This window comes from Onthophagus taurus, chromosome 2, assembly GCF_036711975.1.
Source record: "Onthophagus taurus isolate NC chromosome 2, IU_Otau_3.0, whole genome shotgun sequence".
Lineage (NCBI taxonomy): Eukaryota > Metazoa > Arthropoda > Insecta > Coleoptera > Scarabaeidae > Onthophagus > Onthophagus taurus.
The window spans coordinates 12,448,871-12,467,915 of NC_091967.1; the positions used below are offsets into that span (position 1 = coordinate 12,448,871).

General features: G+C 34.1%; 1 protein-coding gene and 1 long non-coding RNA gene across 6 annotated transcripts in view; both read left to right on the plus strand.

The window, feature by feature from the left end:
• Positions 1-19,045, plus strand: part of LOC111425837 (glutamate receptor ionotropic, kainate 2) — a 142,873-nt gene that overhangs the window by 84,901 nt on the left and 38,927 nt on the right. For 3 of the 5 annotated variants that reach the window (XM_071194279.1, XM_023060097.2, XM_023060100.2), the window contains 3 exons: positions 9,964-10,125; positions 18,340-18,591; positions 18,904-18,924. In XM_071194279.1, coding sequence (XP_071050380.1) covers positions 9,964-10,125; positions 18,340-18,591; positions 18,904-18,924 — 435 coding nt within the window. The remainder of the gene's footprint in view (positions 1-9,963; positions 10,126-18,339; positions 18,592-18,903; positions 18,925-19,045) is intronic. The other 2 variants (XM_023060099.2, XM_023060098.2) reach the window with 2 other exon arrangements.
• On the plus strand, positions 15,000-16,002 carry LOC139428999 (uncharacterized). Its single transcript, XR_011639705.1, has 3 exons — positions 15,000-15,346; positions 15,443-15,490; positions 15,553-16,002. It is a non-coding gene; the product is annotated as an uncharacterized lncRNA (long non-coding RNA).

The following is a 19,045-nucleotide window of genomic DNA, read 5'->3' on the forward strand; positions in this document are numbered from 1 at the left end:
TCGGATGTTTTGACTCAATCATACGGTTCCTAATTATACTCCTGATCCAGTTGAGACTCGACGATATCATGAGAAGTTAAACCCTGCTAATGCCAAAAGCATCAGTTTTTCATACATATTTGCTTCATTCGTAACGAGTGAGTTTATTAACGAGTGATCTCAACTACATTGCTACTGTAACGCAAACTTTTGACATGTCATCATTAAAACTTTCTTTATAAAGACGCCAAGGATAGAAACTTTCTCCTTAGAAGGCACATATTTGAGAGCTTTTGAATTTAAAAGAAAAATATACATAATTTCGGATTAAAAAGTAATATGAAATTGAGTTATAACAACAAAATAAAGTCTCAATTTGAGATTGTTAAATTATTCAGAGATAGCAATGAAGTAAATAAAAAGCTTTTTTAATTTTTTACGAAAACCTTTCAAATTTCCACATGACAGTATTTGAAAGAAAATTGTTTTTTTTTGTGTTTTAAGGAATGGAGAAATCGATACATGAATATTAAACTATGTTCAATCTCCGGGGCATGAAAGCTTTCTATTGTTAAAGGTAAAAGATTAAACTGCAGGCAAGCTAGACATTTAATAAGGTACGGTAGTGAACATGAAGAGATTGTTAATAATATTTTTTATTACTTAAAAAAATGAGGTTTATAAACAATTTTGCTTTCTACAATAATAAAAAAGGTTATTTTTAACCGCTTTGATCAAACATAATTACATTATAACGTATAGTTAACCTACCAAGTGGATGTTATACATACGATCCATAGAAGCATTTTATCGACGTGGTAAATAACTTGAATAACGCAACGTTCGCACAATTCATGTGGATTATACCTTGACCTACGTTGTCTTTCAGTATGCTTTATTACCCAGCGCAACCTCACTTTAATTTTTTTTTCTGTGAAAATCTGAGAAAATACTTTTCTAATACTTTTTCAATATACCTTTACCTAAATATTTTCAAAGAAATATCAGTTAATTAATACAAAGTATGTAACGATAAGGATATGTTTTTACATTGAAAATTTATAAATTAATGTAAATTTAAGCTCATTATATAAGTTGTTGGAAACTCCAACAATCTAAAATATTTATTTTAAAAAAAAATAAGAAAATGGGGTTTAATTCTAAAACCATAGTAAAACCAATAACGTTTCGTGATCGCATTTGGAGAAGTTTTATATAAAAAATTCTGACCACAGAAAAGTTGTTCCCAACTTCTGCCGTGACTGTAACTGTTCACTAAGCCCATCGTAAATTGGCGCAGTGGCATGGCAGTGTTACCCGTTGCACGCTGATTACATCAGACACACATTTCCGTCTAGTTTCCCGCCAGTTAAGGGCCACCAGCTGTGGTACGGATTTCCATTGACCGGCAAAAAGGAGAGACGGAGCGATTTAATTAAATTAGAATATTCACGGGCTTCTGCGAGACAAAAGCATGTCAATGGTCTTCTATCCAAGAATGTATGTTAGCCTGTAATCTACCAATTTAATTTGTTTTAAATCCAGATAAGAGCTAATCAATCTTTTAAAATCACATCATTTCATATGGATTTTCTCTACATATAGATTTTGCTAGTTAACTTTAATCGTAACCGCAAAATATTCCATTACATTAATGTTCACTATTCAATTTTCTCTGACGTATACCAAGACTAATTTTCCACCGTGCGCTTCACTCATAATTTAGCCAACCCAGGAGATTATCCCAGCTCCAAAACGGCCATCCATAACTTTATTAAATGCATAATTTCTGCTTCACCTACATTACCTCGAAAACGCTTCTAGGATGACATCCTGCGACGTTGCCGACGCTATCAATGGTTCTCTATCTAAGAACGTGTATCTGCCGTAATGGAAGGAATAGCGATGGGCGAATATTAGATCACGTAAATGTAATAGTTTTACGATGAGTTTGCGACGCAATTTTCCAAGTTACTCTCGAATATTATGATAAAGCGCCGTGTTTGTAGTAAGGCACAACTAAATTAGATTCTACTTTAAGGAGTTGATTGAAGATGAGAATGACATAAAATTACGTTTTGAGAGGTTTTGTTAGTGAACCTTATAGGTTTTAAGAAACTAATAAGCTCAACGTGGAAAAGAAAATACAAAACATGTACTCTTAAAATGTTAATATTAAAAAATTCTTTCGTTTTAAAAAATATGTAATATCAACACTTTTATCGTAAGTTATATTAAAGTTATTCGTGATATGACTAAAATCCGTATGAAGAAAAGAAAATAAAAACGATTATGAAAGAAGGTAAATCCCCTGTAATTCCTAAATCCTGTGGGCGTAAGGCCGTGTCAGCTTTATGCGACATTTGAACTCGATATGGTGAGAGACTGTCATGAATATTTCATAGTTGACGATGGGTATTTTACAAAAAGGTCGGCGGACCCGATATCACAAAGGAGGGATGGTCCCTGGAGTTGATGATATACACCTACAGGAAATTTCAGCATGTATAGGCATAGGAATATCTTGGAATGCATATAAAGTTAAAAATTATCATAATGTGATATCTGTTACAATATACAAAAAACAATTTCCCTTTTCATACACAACATTATAACATTTTTGAAACGTTTCAGACAAAAAAATATATGCATAAGCTTTTAATGAAACTCTCTTTTTCCCTGTATATAAGTAAATCACTTTCAACTTTCGCACTTCCGTTTGCGCCTTATAAAAATGGAAATTATTCTAGTAGAGTGAGTCACTTCCAACTTTCACCTTTTCAACGGGCCGATTCCTGGAATTGCCCCAAAACGAAGGGGCAAATAAGTGAATAAAAGATTAAACGAAGTAAACGCCTAAAACTCCCGAAATTACGCGAAAATGCAAATTTATTTGTAAGCCTTAATCGAAAAAGTCGGGAAAGAAAAATCGGTACGAAATTGAATGCCGGCGAAAAGGCGAACATTGCCGCAGTTGAATTTGGAGGAAAATGGTATGGGCGGACATTTTGTCCGAAAGGAAGACGTTCAATTTTACGGCCGCAATATAAAGCTTGACCCACTTGGCTTTCCTCTCTATGACGCTACATATATATTTGCGAAAATTGTTGCCGAGATGATGTCAGTAAAGCGGAAAGTCGATACTTTAGTTTTATTACATGAGGCACTATCTCTGCAGATATTAATGATTGTACATAACATTAAATCAATCGGGTGATGAAAACATGCATTACCTAATCACAAAGTTTTATTCTTAAAATAAAGCTAGGTACGGGTAATACTTTACTATTTATTATTATCATTAAATAATATAAATATAATCATCAAGACTGTCAGGTTAAGAGCTTAACAAATTAAAATTACCAGAACGTTCAATTTTGACTTATCGTTAATTTTCTCTCTTAATTACCCTTTCAAACTTGCCACAACTTCGATAAAGGAGATGATCCTTTGACGCCAAAAGTTTTATGCGATGAAATTGATGAAGTAATCACGTCCCAGTTTACAACCTCAACAATTTCATTTACATTTTATCTCAGTTTTTAATTACACAGAAATTGAATAGAAACAAAAATGAAAATGGTTTTATCTCGAAATCTATTACATCGAAATGATAGGTTGACACTCTTTCGATGAAATTGTACCAGCGTTAATAACTCATCTACTCTTGTAGTGCATTAAAGTAATGAGTATTCGTTGAAATGGATATATATGGTGTCTAGTTCAGATATCACAGCAGAGAGTTCCTGTTTTGGTGCTAATATTGCTTCTAGCTACTTTATAGTTAAGTAGTTGCTAACGATATACAACTAACTTCCATTTACCACACTTCCGTATAAATTCAGAACGATTATATGTTAATTTAAAGCTTGGTGCTTCGTGTGAAGTTGATCATAAATAGTTTATGATTGGTATTGCAATAATCCTCTTAGTGATTGAATGGAAAAGATTAAATTATTACGGAACGAACAATGGAATGAATCAGTATCGATGAATTATTGGTATTAAGCAATATTAATAATTATAAATTGTTGCTTTGATATAACTACAAACTATAATCTCATAATGCCTATAATAACAATATATAGTTAGCTGGAAAGATCTTCAAGGATACAGAAAGATAAAGAGTATCGTCGCTGTCAGGTTTCTTGACCGGCTATGCGTCCCTAAATTACTATCTCTTTAATATTGGATAAGCTGAGGATCAAATTTGTCGACTTTACAACGAGAAGTCAGAGACTACTGCATATATTCTTTGTGATTGCGCCGCCAGAGATCGCCTAAGGCACTATATTTTCGGAAAAGTTTGCCTGACACCTACTGACATAAAGGAACAAGATCTTGCAGCAATGCTAATGTTCATAAAGGACCTGCATCTGCGCTAAACCTTTGAAGGGCGTAAGTTACAATAGATCTTATACACATAGGGAAGTGTAATGTGAGAATTCAAAAAGCTTTCAGAATTAAGTTTCCTTTCAGCACTTATTCCTATCATAGTCTTAGATAATCAGAACTCCAATTCTAACATTCATTATATTAGTGTATAACATAGAACTCTGCTCTTTGTGTCCGAAATTAAATTCTTTTCCCAAATATGGATTCTTTTAACTCGTAGCTTTGAAGAAATTAAGAAACTAAGTTTAAAAAACTATTTGTAATTAAAATTCAGTCCATAGTTGAGTGCCAGAAACGTCATTAAAACAAGCCGGAGTAAAACGCGAATCTTTAAACAGGCGTCATTACTTTTTGAATTTCAATCTCAAATACATGCACCAACGAAACCGAAACAAAACGAAAAGGAGTTCTTAAAAGAAAAAGAAATCAATTACAAATAGAAAAAAGTTGACTCGATATAAACCCTAAAATAAGTTTTTGCAATGAGATTGATCTCTCACAATTAAACTCAATGCCAATCATATCCCATGGGATAATTGATTTTACCTTGATGTAATTAATATTATTAAGACTTTTTTAAACGAACAACATTAAATATTTCTATTGGATTCAGTAAATATACACAAACTCCGACCGTTGTGAAACGAACCTGGCTCGATAAGTAAGTGCCAGTCGACTACCGTTAATGGATTGCTCGTTAGTAGTAGTTTATTTGAGAATGCACTAAAACTAATGAAAATTAACTAGAATATTATTAAAACAGAATTTATAGTCATTTACAATATTCGGTATCGTTTAAGATACTTTTACAGTTGTTTCATCTCCAAAATAAAATGTCGTTTGATCTTTAATTAACCCTCCCGTATTCAAGTCTTAAGTTGAAAGAAAATTTATAACGTTAATTATTTTCAAGTTAAACATTATTTATTATACATAAATATAAAAGCACAATCATTTTAGTACTATTCTAGAATATGTATTTCATTAATTAATCAACATTTGACTTTTTTTCTAGCTAACTGCTGTCGTATATAAGACTTTACTGTGCAATAATAAAGGATTTCGAGAGGTCGCTTTCAGAAGCAATTTCACAATTCGCTCACGTTTCGCTGAAGAGGTCCATGTGGACGTATTCGTAGCGTGAACGTCCCATACAATCAATTCACCCTTAGAACTTCGTAGGTCTTTGATTAAGTAGAAACGACTGGCACGGCGGTTGATTCGATCCTATCAATCAAAAATATGATGAAAAAATTACGTAAATTTCGTAGAAACAAAAATTAATTAAAATAGACAACGTCAGTTTAGCTGATGGATACAAAAAAATGCAGCTGAAATAGATATGATTGAAAGATTGACATAATTGATTAATTTCAAAAAAAATCGTTCGTAATTTGTTAGTTCAAAAGGCTCAAATTTGATTAATAAAACGGCCTAAACTAACAATTTGAATCAAAGTGATTATAAAATAAACCACGTCCGTCGGTTCAGTTGATGGATACCAAAAAAAAAGATGGAATAGATGTCATTGAAAGATTGACATAGTTGATTGATTTTGTAAAATATATCTCGTAATGAATAAAACGGCTTAAAATAGTTAATATGTATCAGTTATAATTTATTATATAATTAATCAGGATCATGGATCCAAAGAAATTAGCAAAAACATCTTTATAGGCCTAGACTGAAATGTCTTTTATTAGTTTTTTCATAGCCTCCTCTATCCAATCAATCTTACTGTAGAACTAAAATAAAATTTTCCAACGGAAACTTCTTTAATTAACGAAATTAAGACCATCTCAAGACATCTAACGGGATAATTATCAAACTTTACAAAGGGTGCTATTGCGGCGATCTGACAGCCAGTGTTACTGGTTTCGGACGCTGGAGTAAAATCAATAGTTACCAGTTACTCCGATATTAGGAAAAATGAAATTAGTGGCGTCGATTCGGATTAAGTTTCCGGATATCTCATCGTGCCAGAAAGGGAATCTTATATGAGAATTTCCCCCAGGAGGAATTTATCCGTCGACGATCACCTTCGGGCTGTGCATTATAATTTACTTGTACCCGACCGCACTGGGTTAAACTTCCGTAGTTCGTCGTTGTGAAATTCAAAGAGATATTCCAGACCTCTGGAAGGAAGACATAGATCTGTAATAAGGTACATTATTGTACGAGCTTAATTGGAAGTTACAAATTTAATTTTAACCCGTCCAACGCTTCCACGATAATTTTGTTTAAGTTTAAAATAAAAGGGTTTGAGTAATACGTGAATAAGATACTCGAAATATTTGTGGATTAAATCGAAATTACCCTCGATATTATATATATTTGAGTAGATTCTTGTTAGTAAAGCCTTAGAAAGAATTGCTGTATCGTGTGACATCTGCGGATTAGTGTAGCAGAATGACCAAGAAATATCTCGTGAGCGTGTAAATGATGGCTAGCCATCTGACGACCTTTTCCAGACTCTCAGTTTAACACAATAAGCCCTTGGTTTACGAACGTAACCCGTTATATTCGACGAAGGAAGCATATGTTTTGTGGCTAGCTTTCAAGGCACAAAAATTTACAGAAATTGCAAACTGTTTTGTACGATGCATCTGTCTCCTTACCACTATTTTATTACCTCAACAAATCTCTGATTACAATACATATTATAGTATAACAAAAAAGAAAGTTTGTTGTAATCAAGCGAATCTAAATACAAATTACAGAGTCAGAAACGCATTCTATTAATACCACATATTTCGTTGATGATAATAATTTCCTCTATACTAAACAGCGTCGAAATCGTTAAATACAGCATATCGCAAACAATCGACCAGAATAAATAATGAAATTATAATTAATAGGATAGCGGATTATAACTGGACCGAACTCGAAGCTAGATAATAACGTACGAACATCGAACCACAGGATATTGCGTATTGTTTATTCCAATATCACATTGGTGGAAAATAATCTATTATAAAAAGAATATATTCGATATCGTTATGCAATATAAATTAAATTTGCCAGAAAAATTATTTTTGAAAACACACGAATTTTATCAATTATTATTCTAATTAAAATCATTTTTCACTTTTTAATCTCATATTACGAGTTTTCAATAATCGTGTATTTTATAGAATGGTACAGTAAACTTGATTTATTATTATTTTTATTTATTTGCTATTGTTTTGCCACTTTAAATTATTAATTTCACAACAAATAATAAAGCTTATATATAATGCAATTTACCTTTGATATTGCGTTTTAAATCGGAGCTGCAACTGAAAGGACTTGGAAACGTTTGATTTCTGAATGCAAAAATTGGCACTAAATTATCCGGTTTTAGATTTCAGGAAAACTGTAAAAGCCAGAATGAACAGGAAGAGAATTTAAATACTCACCGCAAATCTAGCTAATCGGAAGATGAAAAACGAAATTAAACTCTTCAATGAGACATAAAAAATTGGAAAATAGTTAGAAACCTAAAAAAGACACAAAATGAACACTTGTCACCCAATAACAAAATGGCAAGAAAACAATCTTAACAGATAACTTTACTACTCTGTAGATAACAGAGGAAATATTAGACGGGACCACACTACGCCCACAGTGTAACAAGACACATTAAAAGGACACAACTCTTAAGAAAGTGAAGACAAACATAGCCATATTAAAAAACAGAAAGACCTCAGGTCTAGACGAAATGATAAACGAACTTATAAAGTATGAATGGGGGGAATGAAAGAATTTACCTAGCCTATAAAAAAAATATACAAGACTGGTCAGTTACCGAAAGAATGGAAGATATGTCTTAGGATGGATATACCTTAGGAGCTGAAAAGATAAAGATACTGTATTACGCACATCAGGCAGTACTCCTGGCCGACAATGAAAATTATCTGTAGCGCCCTCTTTACAAATTCTACCTTTTTGGAAATATCAATTCCAAAAACCAAATCAATAACTATCGTCAAAGATCACATCCGTTGTAGGATCAGAACGACCAGATATAGAACATGATACCGTTTTACTATCTCGGAGTATCTATCTCTAGCAATAAAACCGCAAGGATCTTAAATATCTAATATTATGAAGTACAAGGATCTCGAATACGGGGAGCTGAATTCTTGACGAATTTGCTGTGTACTTCGCTAAAGTTTACAGGGGTTTGGAGCATGATAATATTAGTTTCGGCTTATTAATAGTTTCGATTTGGACCAGGTTAGTAAATGCTGGTATTCAAAGTTTCGTACTAAAAGATTTCGCCAATATTTTAATTCTCTCTTATATTGATGAAACTTGATAATATGGCAATATTTTAATACATGTATGAAGTATTTCAATATTCTGTACTAATAGAATTTGTTCTTTGCAAATCGGGACTTATAAAATAACTCTGCGTTACCCAGCTATACATGCAAAACATAAACAGAATGAATATTTTTCTTTGGCTGCGGTATTTTTTATTTTACTATTAAAGCCATAGCAAAAAAATTTATATGGTTACACTATCCAATTATTTTTTACTGTTTAAGGCATAAAATACAATTCGTAATAATTTGCGGTGCAAATAAAGGTTCTCGTTTGATTACTGGTGCATATCGGTCTAGTTTAGCAGAATACAAAAATTACTCGCGTTAATATTTACGCATGACGTGATGCATTGTAGTGCCTATTTATATTCGAAAAGCAATTCCCGAAACCGGACCGTCCCGGTGCTTTAAAAAGCATTGGAAACGACAATAAAGTTAGTGAGAGCACACTGGGTTTTCGCCAATTTCGATACATCAGTAGCCGAGTCTGGCGCTGGAGGCGTAAAAAAAGCAATTAATTCTATCTGCGAACAGAAGGGTGAGACAGCAGCAAACCTCCATTTGACAGATTTTCAGCCACATTGTCATAGACACTAATTGATTTCGTTGCGTTATTGATCAAAGCGACAGATTTTATTGTTTGATTTTTCTTTAAAAGAAATAAAACCTGCATTAATTTCATATCTAAAGATTTGTTTTTGAACTTTACATATTAATAATAAATTCAGCATATGTTGCCAGAAAATGTTTGTAATCTAACTTCAATTGTTCGCTACCGATTCTAGTGTGCAGATATGATAGGTGCAGTTGCGGACACGCAATAGTTCGTTTGTGATTGCGAGTGGTCTGTGCCTAGTAGCAAAAAAAATCCTTTTCACAATAAACGAAAATAGAACGCGGATACTATATTACTTCGGCACGGTGAAAATGGACAGCAAAAATTGCCGTCTACGTTGCCAGAATTTTCGAAACAATGGTAGCAAGTTTATTTGCTGGCTTTGCAGTGTTTGGAAAGATATTTTCATGAAGAGCTTTACTGCTAATTGATACTCCATCAAGCTTTTATTTTGGTACGGGCTGAAGCATTTTCATTTCATGCAAAGAGATTTTTTTCTCGATTGATGTTCGGGGCACAATAACAACCGCATATGAGAACAATCGCTTTAGGTGAGATTACCTACGCTTAAACAATATGGGTCAGTTTAGTTAAAATAGTAGACAGTGTAAATTAAACAAAGCCAACAAAGGGTTTCCATTGACGCGAGAAATTTAATTTCAGGTGCTATATTCACGGAAGATCAAAAGGACAGCAGCGTGGAGTTGGCGTTTAAGTATGCCGTGTACAGGATAAATAAGGACCGGGCCATTTTGCCCAACACAACCCTCGTCTATGACATCCAATATGTGCCGAGAGACGACAGTTTCAGAACGTCCAAAAAGGGTGAGTAACCGGCTATAAATCCGTGCGGACGGAAATCCCCTCGAGCACTATCTCTCATTTCCGTCGCCTTTTGGCTTCCGCGGACTCACTCCTAGTTTAATGTTGATCCATGCCACAATTACAACCGTTTATGAAATTTTTACAGCATTTAAAATTTCATTTTGGGTCAGTGCTTTTAGAAACAATTTTTAATATGTTCTGCTTTAAGCTTTTATATCCCAAAATTTATTACTATGTTCAATTTGTCAATACCATTTCGGTGTTAATTTGCCAAATCTCCTTTTAACGCGATCCAACTAAATGAGCTGTTGTGTAAATCGTTAATTGTAGTAATTAATTCAAATGGTAAATACGAAGATAATCCGGTATTAACGTCACCGGTAATGTGCTCAAATAAATGCTGTCAATTTAGGTTTGTACTAGTTTTGTCGCTTTATACGGGAAACTAAAGGTAAACACTTATCTATTTGTTAAAAACAAATTTTATTGAAAGAGAAACCAATACTAACTCATTTATATAAGTTAAAATAAATTAATCCACTTAATTGAGTACAAAGTTAGCTCCGAAACCAATCGATAGCAAAAGTTTTCGGGTTCCCTCTCGACTCCGTCGAATAAATATTTGAAACTCCGAGTATAGGTTAGATGGGTCAAGGTGCAATAATCTCGGTGAAAATTTAATGGATAGAGCCGTCACGTCAAGTCCATTTTGTCCGGGTTTCGCGACCTCTCCTTCTTGACAAGCGATTCATCTTTGAAGATGAAGGTAGAAAAGGACTATTCACCGGTCCGCTTTTGTAAATGTGATGTTTTCGGAGTAGCCAGCCTCCGGACCGGAAAACGCAAATAAAGCGGAAAAGCGCGATCAAACAAAATCTGATAACCTCTTATGCTCCAGGGGGTTATCTACAAACGGACTCAGGTAACCAGTTAACACTGAATCAACATGGAAGAAACTAAAAATGTCGACAGATAGGAAAATACAAGGTTTTCCAGTTTGTTTTGTACAGAGAGATAATTACACCGTTCAATTTCATATTCTCTTTATTCAAGGTTTTTTCTTTTCAATTCTAAGCATCCTTTACTGCTACGAAGTTAATAAAAAGGATAAACGGTCCTCTGTACATATTTGTAATGTCTTTGATGATGAGAGAAAATTTCTAAGATAATGAAATCTGGTTTAAACGAATCTGAATATAACACACATAATACAGAGCATACAAAAATATAAAATAGAATATTAAATATATTTTTATATTAAATAAAAATATTAAGCCATCTCATCCGTTTAAGAGATATAAAATTAAATTCTGCCAGACCATCCTGCTGGGAATAGAACTTTAACCTTTCCACTATCTTTTCAAGAATTCTTCCCTATCACCTATCACCAATGGGCTCACGCCTAATGGTATAGCATCTAATGAAGCAACTTTTTTTCAAGCGAATACTACTAAAGTCTATATCTAGACCTATATCCTGAGAGCTTTAATAATATATCATCAATGGCGAAAGTTCTTGCTTACCAAGTCCGACCTAGTATGGTTCAGCATCGTATAGAGCTCCTCATAATCTCCAAGCAACCTAGCACCTTATCCTTGGAGAGAGAGGATCTTTTCAGATAGATCTCTGTAAACATACTTAATATATTTTATAAGCCTTAAATTATGGATTATTGTATTTCTATCGTTACGGATATCTTTTCCTAGATGTACTATAACTTTAAAATTTTCTCGCTACACAGAAAATAAATCTTAGAAGTGTAAGATATGAAATAACTGGTCAAGTTGAAATGCGTTTTAAAAGTTGACAGTCTGTCAGCGATAGAGAAAGCTCAATACCGGATCGCATATTGTTATGTGCAGCAAAACTCGTGTAAAACTTTCCTCTCTACCACCTCGCAAAACAAACTTCAGCAATTTGTTACGGTTCGGGCCGCGTGGAGCCGCTCTACGTGCTTATCGCGAGCTTTAAATAATTTCGAGATGGAGGGAAATGCGAAAACCCATCGGAGGCGGTGCGGCGGCGACGAGACCTGAGGGGCGAAATTGAAAACTGTTGATTTATTCGCGCGCTGCGGTCGTGCTGTTTTGTACGCCATTCCTCGTACTCGTGGGAATCAGGTTGGCCCACCGATGGCCTGATCTGTATAGCTTTTAAATTTTCGTTCGACGTTTTCCCAAATCACCCATGATATGACATCACGAAATTTTATTGCGAAACCAAAAGCGTGACGGTGTCCAGGCGCAAATAAACAACCCATGTTTTGAATAAAATTTTTTTGACATTCGATACAACAATAAAGAATAAATATTTAATCTAATTTGAATCAACATTAGTAAATCATAACATTTGGCTATACTTTCTAGTAATTATGTAGTATTGATATTGAAATGGATTTTCTGCATTTCGAAAATGTTTCATATATTTACATGAATATAATATAGAACATGGGACGGAGTATAATGAAAATGCAATTGAAAGTAAATTGTATAATGAGGAAGTGCTCTAGATTCGGTACGGTTGTTGGTCTGGTATTCACAAATCAATTTACCGTAAGTTATGACGTCCCAAAAGATTCGATTGCGTCTGATGCTGTGACACCTTAACTGTGAGCGGTTTGTAATCCTCAATTTTCCGGTTTGGTTACGGAGAATTTCCTGAAAAGAGAGTGGCGTTTCGTGGAATCGCCGTCGAGCACATGGGCCTTGTCTCGTTGTCGGATTATAACCGTCCCGCGAAGTGGAAAAGCTCTGTATACGTTTTTAACTCTTCACAGTGGGATTTATTTGATATTGGATATCCGGTCACAGTTGCGCAGTCATTCTGGCACAACCGACTTGTACAGGTTTCGTTTTCTTGAAAAATTCATATTAATAAACGTCTCCCTCAACATTTGAAGTGGATGGAAAAGGAAAATTGACTGTTTGCGAAAACCCGCTTTCCATTGAATTGCTTACGTATAATAAAAAGTTTTATTGCCGATCTTGAACTTTTGGTTTTACGTAGATTGATTGTACGACTTAATGGAGGTAAAATAATAAAAAAAAGAGTAATGAAATGACATAAAACGCTTTATGGTTGTATTTTATGTTACCTTTTTTTTACAAAAAATTCTGTAGGTAAAATTTTATTTCTAACTCTCCCAATATCAATATTATACCGATTAGGTAATTCTAGAATTATTATTAATATTAAATTTCCTTTATACATATAATAGTTATTTAATGTGAATATTCCTATTCGCGCATAGATGGTTAAAAAAGCAATCTATCTTCGCGTTACTTATAACATGCACTACGTAGGGAAGAGTCGCGATTTTTCGATAATGTTCCCATAAACCGTAACTGTAGACTTTGAGGATGACTACTATCTTCATTATCTGATTAAAAGTGGACATATTTTTTTGTTATAATTTTGGAACCAAAAATAAGTTCCAAGACAAATGTGACTGTCCAATGGCTCGATATAAACAAAATCAGCTTAAGGATTTCCTAGGTATTAGTAAAATCTTTTAGAAGTCTTAACATTCCAAACTAGAACTTCAACTCAACAGATCGACTCCAGTGGATTAAAGATAAATATACCGCGGTCATAGTTTGCAAACTAGTTAAACATAATAAATTTCCAATATTAAACAACAATTCCAACTAAGAATGTAACAATCAATAATTTTGTGACATTCTTAGTTCTATAGGAAGAACTAGATAACAACGCAATAAATATCTTAACACTCACTATGTAACAATTATCGATGACGATGTTTATCTCCGACAATCCAATTGCAATCCAAAAGTTCTACTTTAAAAATTTTATTGCCATTTTTTCCACAACCCGAATAAAAACTTATATCAACAAACGGAACAAGAATGGAAAAAACAGGCCAGGCATTTCAATCAACATAATATTTAACATGTATTTATACTAACGTTCTTGGGTGCCACAGACAATGTTTTGACATGAAATGGAGACAATAACCAGTTCATGTAAAACTTGTATACCACATTTTCTGCATTCTGAACAGGTGTGCAGAACTATATAGCAGTGTCAAAAAGATCTAGTATTATTTCTCGATCAGTACGATACTGTTGTTAATCTAAGACCCCACCTCGTACGTTTTGTACTATAATCTTCTTCAATAATAAAGTTGGCCGAATAGTTTTTATAAATGAACAATTTTAGCTCAATTATTTTTAATATTTGAGACGTTATGATAATTTAGAAACTAGAGTGTAATCAGGCCCAACATTGTATGCTAATTGCCTTATCAGAGATTTTATCATTATTTTGTCATCTTCCATATTCAAAGGCTTGCTGGGTTTATGTGAGCTTTTCCCATTGCTTTTTGCATAGAACGTCTTTGGTGTGTTTCATTTCACTTTTAGTTTTAGTACTTTCAATGGCATGTTTTCCATGTCATTTTCTGCAATTGTTAACCAGTAATTTATTTTAATTTCCATGCTGTCTATTTTTCCCAAGAACTTCCCGTCTGTTTGATTAGCTACTTGCCATGCCATGTTTGGGACTTTCCAACATTGCATTAGTAATTGATCATAAGTAAAGGTGGATTATACATATGTTAATGATTTTGAGTGAGTTTCTGCTACTTAACTGTAATCTACCACAGATTACCCTCCCGGTCTTGTGATTTCAACATCCTTCCATCTCTCTTAATGTAGGGATTTCATACATTGTAACTCGTAATAGGGGAAATCATTGAAATCGCTTTCCAAGACTTACCTTTTGAGGTTGCCATTTTATTTCATCTCTTCTCACAATTGTCATTATTCCATGTTTTGCGCTCAATCGCGCATAAGCGTCTATTACTTAATCTAATTTCGGCAATCTAAGAAAGCCTGAGACGTTCATTTATTATCACAGTTACAAAATTCATTTTAATTTTCTTCAAACAGATAAAACTTCATTGAAAAATAATAGTTAAAGTTGAAAAAGCCACGTTGGCGGGAAGGGTTAAAACCCCCTACGTTTCAGTTTTAGAAATGTTACACCAACCGAAATCAGAGAAACGTGAAACCTTAACGGCGATAAACGTCATCGACATTACTTTATGGTTTCAAGTAACCAGTATTAAGCGGTCAATTTGTAGGTCGGCCGTTAATCAATAGTGGCGACACTAACTTACGATTATGGCTACCACCGAAAAGTTTAAATTATCGAGCGTGGAATGAATTTTCTAGCGCGATCAAAACCATTCCGTCGTAAAGTAAGTTTTAAACTTAACGTTAATGTTTCATATGAATTAATTTTAATAAATTCTGAAATAGGTTAATAGAATCGTGGCTTATATTTCTTTTTATAGTTTCTTCCGACTTTAATGCAACTTTCGATTATACACACCTGCACAGTTGTGAGTAGAAGTTAACAGTCTAGTTGTATAAAGTCGAAAAGTTCAGGGTAAAAGTTTTCCAGATGCAGCACTGTGGAGATTGTCTTTAGGAAGCGAAATTGTGGTGCACGTACAGTTCCGGGTTACGAAAGGCCCCAAACCGGGATTTAACAATTAGCTAAACGTGTTGGAGTTTGTACTTTAATTGGATGAATCGTGTTCCATTTATTAACTCTGACCTGGACAAGGCGTTTGCCCGTCCGTAGAAATCGTTAGGAGCATTTTATTTAAAACTTTCTCCGCGAGCTGAGAAGCCCCAGTCTATTCAATTACTCGAAGGGTTCACGCAAAAAGCCCTTCTACATCCATATTTATAACAACATGAATTTTGAAGGGTGTTTCAACACTGTACAGACGACCGATTAATAAATACCCTTCATTAAATGATGAATATGCATAAAAGGTTCTATCTAAATTTTAAAAAAATTACGTAAAAATTAATTTAGTAATTTAAGTATATTTTAAATTTATACCACAAATGTTGTATTAAAGAATTACATCACAAAAAAATATTCTTTATTTCATTTAAATTATGATTTAAATACAAATTAAAGACGACCTTACAAAATCTAGTCACGTATCTCTAGAAATTACACCGACGCAGACTGGAATATTTAAAGTTTTTATTCAGGATGAGAACCCAAATTTCATTTCATTTCGGCATACACTGCCCGGACGAACACACACACTTATGACAAGAAGTTAACGAAGGGATATTAAACGCGTCGCAGAAATACTCTTTGATACTAACAGCCCACGTTAGTCCCATATGGCCCGTTTTTATTAAATGAACGCAAAATGTAACTTAACAAGCGTCGGATATTACATACTGAAACTAATTATTTTCGTTGATGGCCATGTTTAGGGTTACATGGGTTTTGTGACCAATTTTATTTACTAATTTTGCTTTTTGCAAATTTGTGAGCTTGTTACCTTTATGTTTGAGTTGATGGTTTATATCTTTTTTTTGTGAAGACGCACGGCTAAACGGAAACTTTCTAGTTCGAGGTCTAGTGCAACTTCTACGTTTAGTTTAATAAATATATACAATAATCCAGCACTGAATACCAATTAAAACTAGAACTAACACTAGACCTAGAACTAGAAACATTCGGGTTTAACCGCCTTAAGAGACGCACGACTAAACCAGAATGTTTCTAGTACTAGGTCTAGTAGTCGAGTTTTAGTTTTTATTCAGCGTTAGATTATTGTATATTTTTCATCGAACTAAAACTAGAACTAACACTAGTTAGTAGCCTAGTGTTAGTTCTAGTTTTAATTATATTATTCAGTGCTAGATTGTTGTATATTTTTATGGAATTAAAAGTAAAACTGTGTTAGTAGAAAAGTAGAAAAAGTAGAAAAGTAGAAAAAGTGTTAGTTCTTGTATTAGTTGTTTTTCAGTGTTAGATTGTTGAATATTTTTCATTAAACTAAAAGTAGAACTAACTAATACAGAACGCAACGGTGTGGATAGCTGTTCGAATTTGTGTGCATTAAAATTATTCATTCAAACAATTTAAAGTGCAAATTAAATGTTTTGGCTATTACAAACAAATAAATCAATGATATTTAATTCAAGATGAATTACAAAGATATAAAAAAGAAAAAATTATTAACACAGAAAACTCACATTATATTTTAAATGAGTAAAATGTATTTTATTATTTCTTGTTTTGGTTTTAACGTAAATTGTTTTTTTAAATCATCTAGATAGATACAAAAGCTCTTGCGAGTTTTTCAAGCTTCCATAAATAAAACAAGACTACCGCGGGGTTTTCCTCTGAAACTGTTTAATAATAAAAGAGTGCTAATGTTCTGGCCGGAGTGGTTCGTATTGTTCGGAGCAGTGGGCTAAACGACTTGAAGCAATTTGCCAGACGAGTAACGCAAGGATACACACAATCACTGCGTATGCAGTATTCAAGAAGCAGTCTGCAGAAGCGCCACTTTAACTCGCCAACTTTGTCCGTTGCGAGAATCTAGCTCTTGGCGTCCTTGTTTGATACCGTTTGCGAAAGGCTCACAGTGACGACGCAAATGGAAGCGATAAAAGGGCGTGCAACACGTGCTAACTTTAACGTTACCCTAACCGCGTTACGTTACAATTTCGTCCCTTCTAATTTGTAGAGCAGGTGTGCATGCGAACTCATTTCTATTTTACAACATTCATTCCTTTTTATATATCTAAATATAGGTATAGAGTGCATTTACTACGACATATTCACGTTTGAAATGACTACATGAATTTGTAAGTACAAAATATAAACGCGATGGCCACATAAATGTTAAATGATGGAAGCAATATTGCGTCAACCGTAACCGTAACGGTTACGATTTTTTTTTCTTTTGAAAAAAAGTTCATCTTAAAGAAATTTAAAGTCAGTGTCACAACGATTATGACCCGCGGTCGGACGTTTCGAAGCCAAACGAGTTTTACTTTCGGTCGCAAAAAGAGTTTACAACCCTCCATAATTGCTTCGTGTGTTCAAAGGTCGTAATTGTACATTCATCCCGCTAAATGCAAATGGGAGGTAATATAAAGTTAAACGACGGCTTAACAGTTTCGAGGGTGGAATACGAGACAAGCGACTTAGATGGAGAGGAATACCGGGGAAACACATGACGTGAAGATAGCAAGCACGACCGAGTCAGAGTTCATTTAGCGTGCCCAATTGAGCACTTTAGAGTCATAACGTGTGTTGGGGTGGTGACCACAAAATTTTATCTTTCCATTACAAAAAGAAATGCTTATTTTATTTATAGATAAATAAATAAATAAAATAGTTACGTTCTTGTATTTGTTACAGCATGTAGGCAAATGGAATACGGTGTACAGGCTATATTTGGACCGTCGGACCCTGTACTGGGACCACACATTCAGAGTATTTGCGAAGCTCTGGACGTACCTCACCTAGAGGCACGAATAGATTTCGAGCCGTTCTCTAAGGAACTTTCCATCAATTTGCATCCGAGCCAGGAGCACATGAATAAAGCTTTCAAGGACCTCATGACATTTCTGAATTGGACTAAAGTTGCCATCATATATGAGGAGGATTACGGTGAGTAGAACGTTGTGAAATTGGAAAATTTATATCCTGAATAACACGGAGGCCACAAAACGGGTGCAACGGCCGTTGCAGTGCCATCAACTCACACGGCTCAAGCGAAAATTACGCGCCCGTCCGAATATACTACGTTCAGCGAACGTACACACGACACTAACAGATATTTTATATTCAAACGCCGTTTTCCACTTTAATTTTCATATCCGTCTGTTTATCGGTTCCATTTTGTCACTAACAGTAACACATAAAGACTACCTATGTACAACAAAACCGCCTACTTTCATTCTTTCTTTTTTTCTCCCACAGTCCCACTTGTTGGTGGAAAAGGTTTGCAACCTTCTTCTAATTCTTAAAATCTGAAATTAAATTTTTATATTTAACATTAGATGCATGCTTTAATCATATTATCATATTGTATGAAGCGTATCTAAACTAATATTTTTCGAAA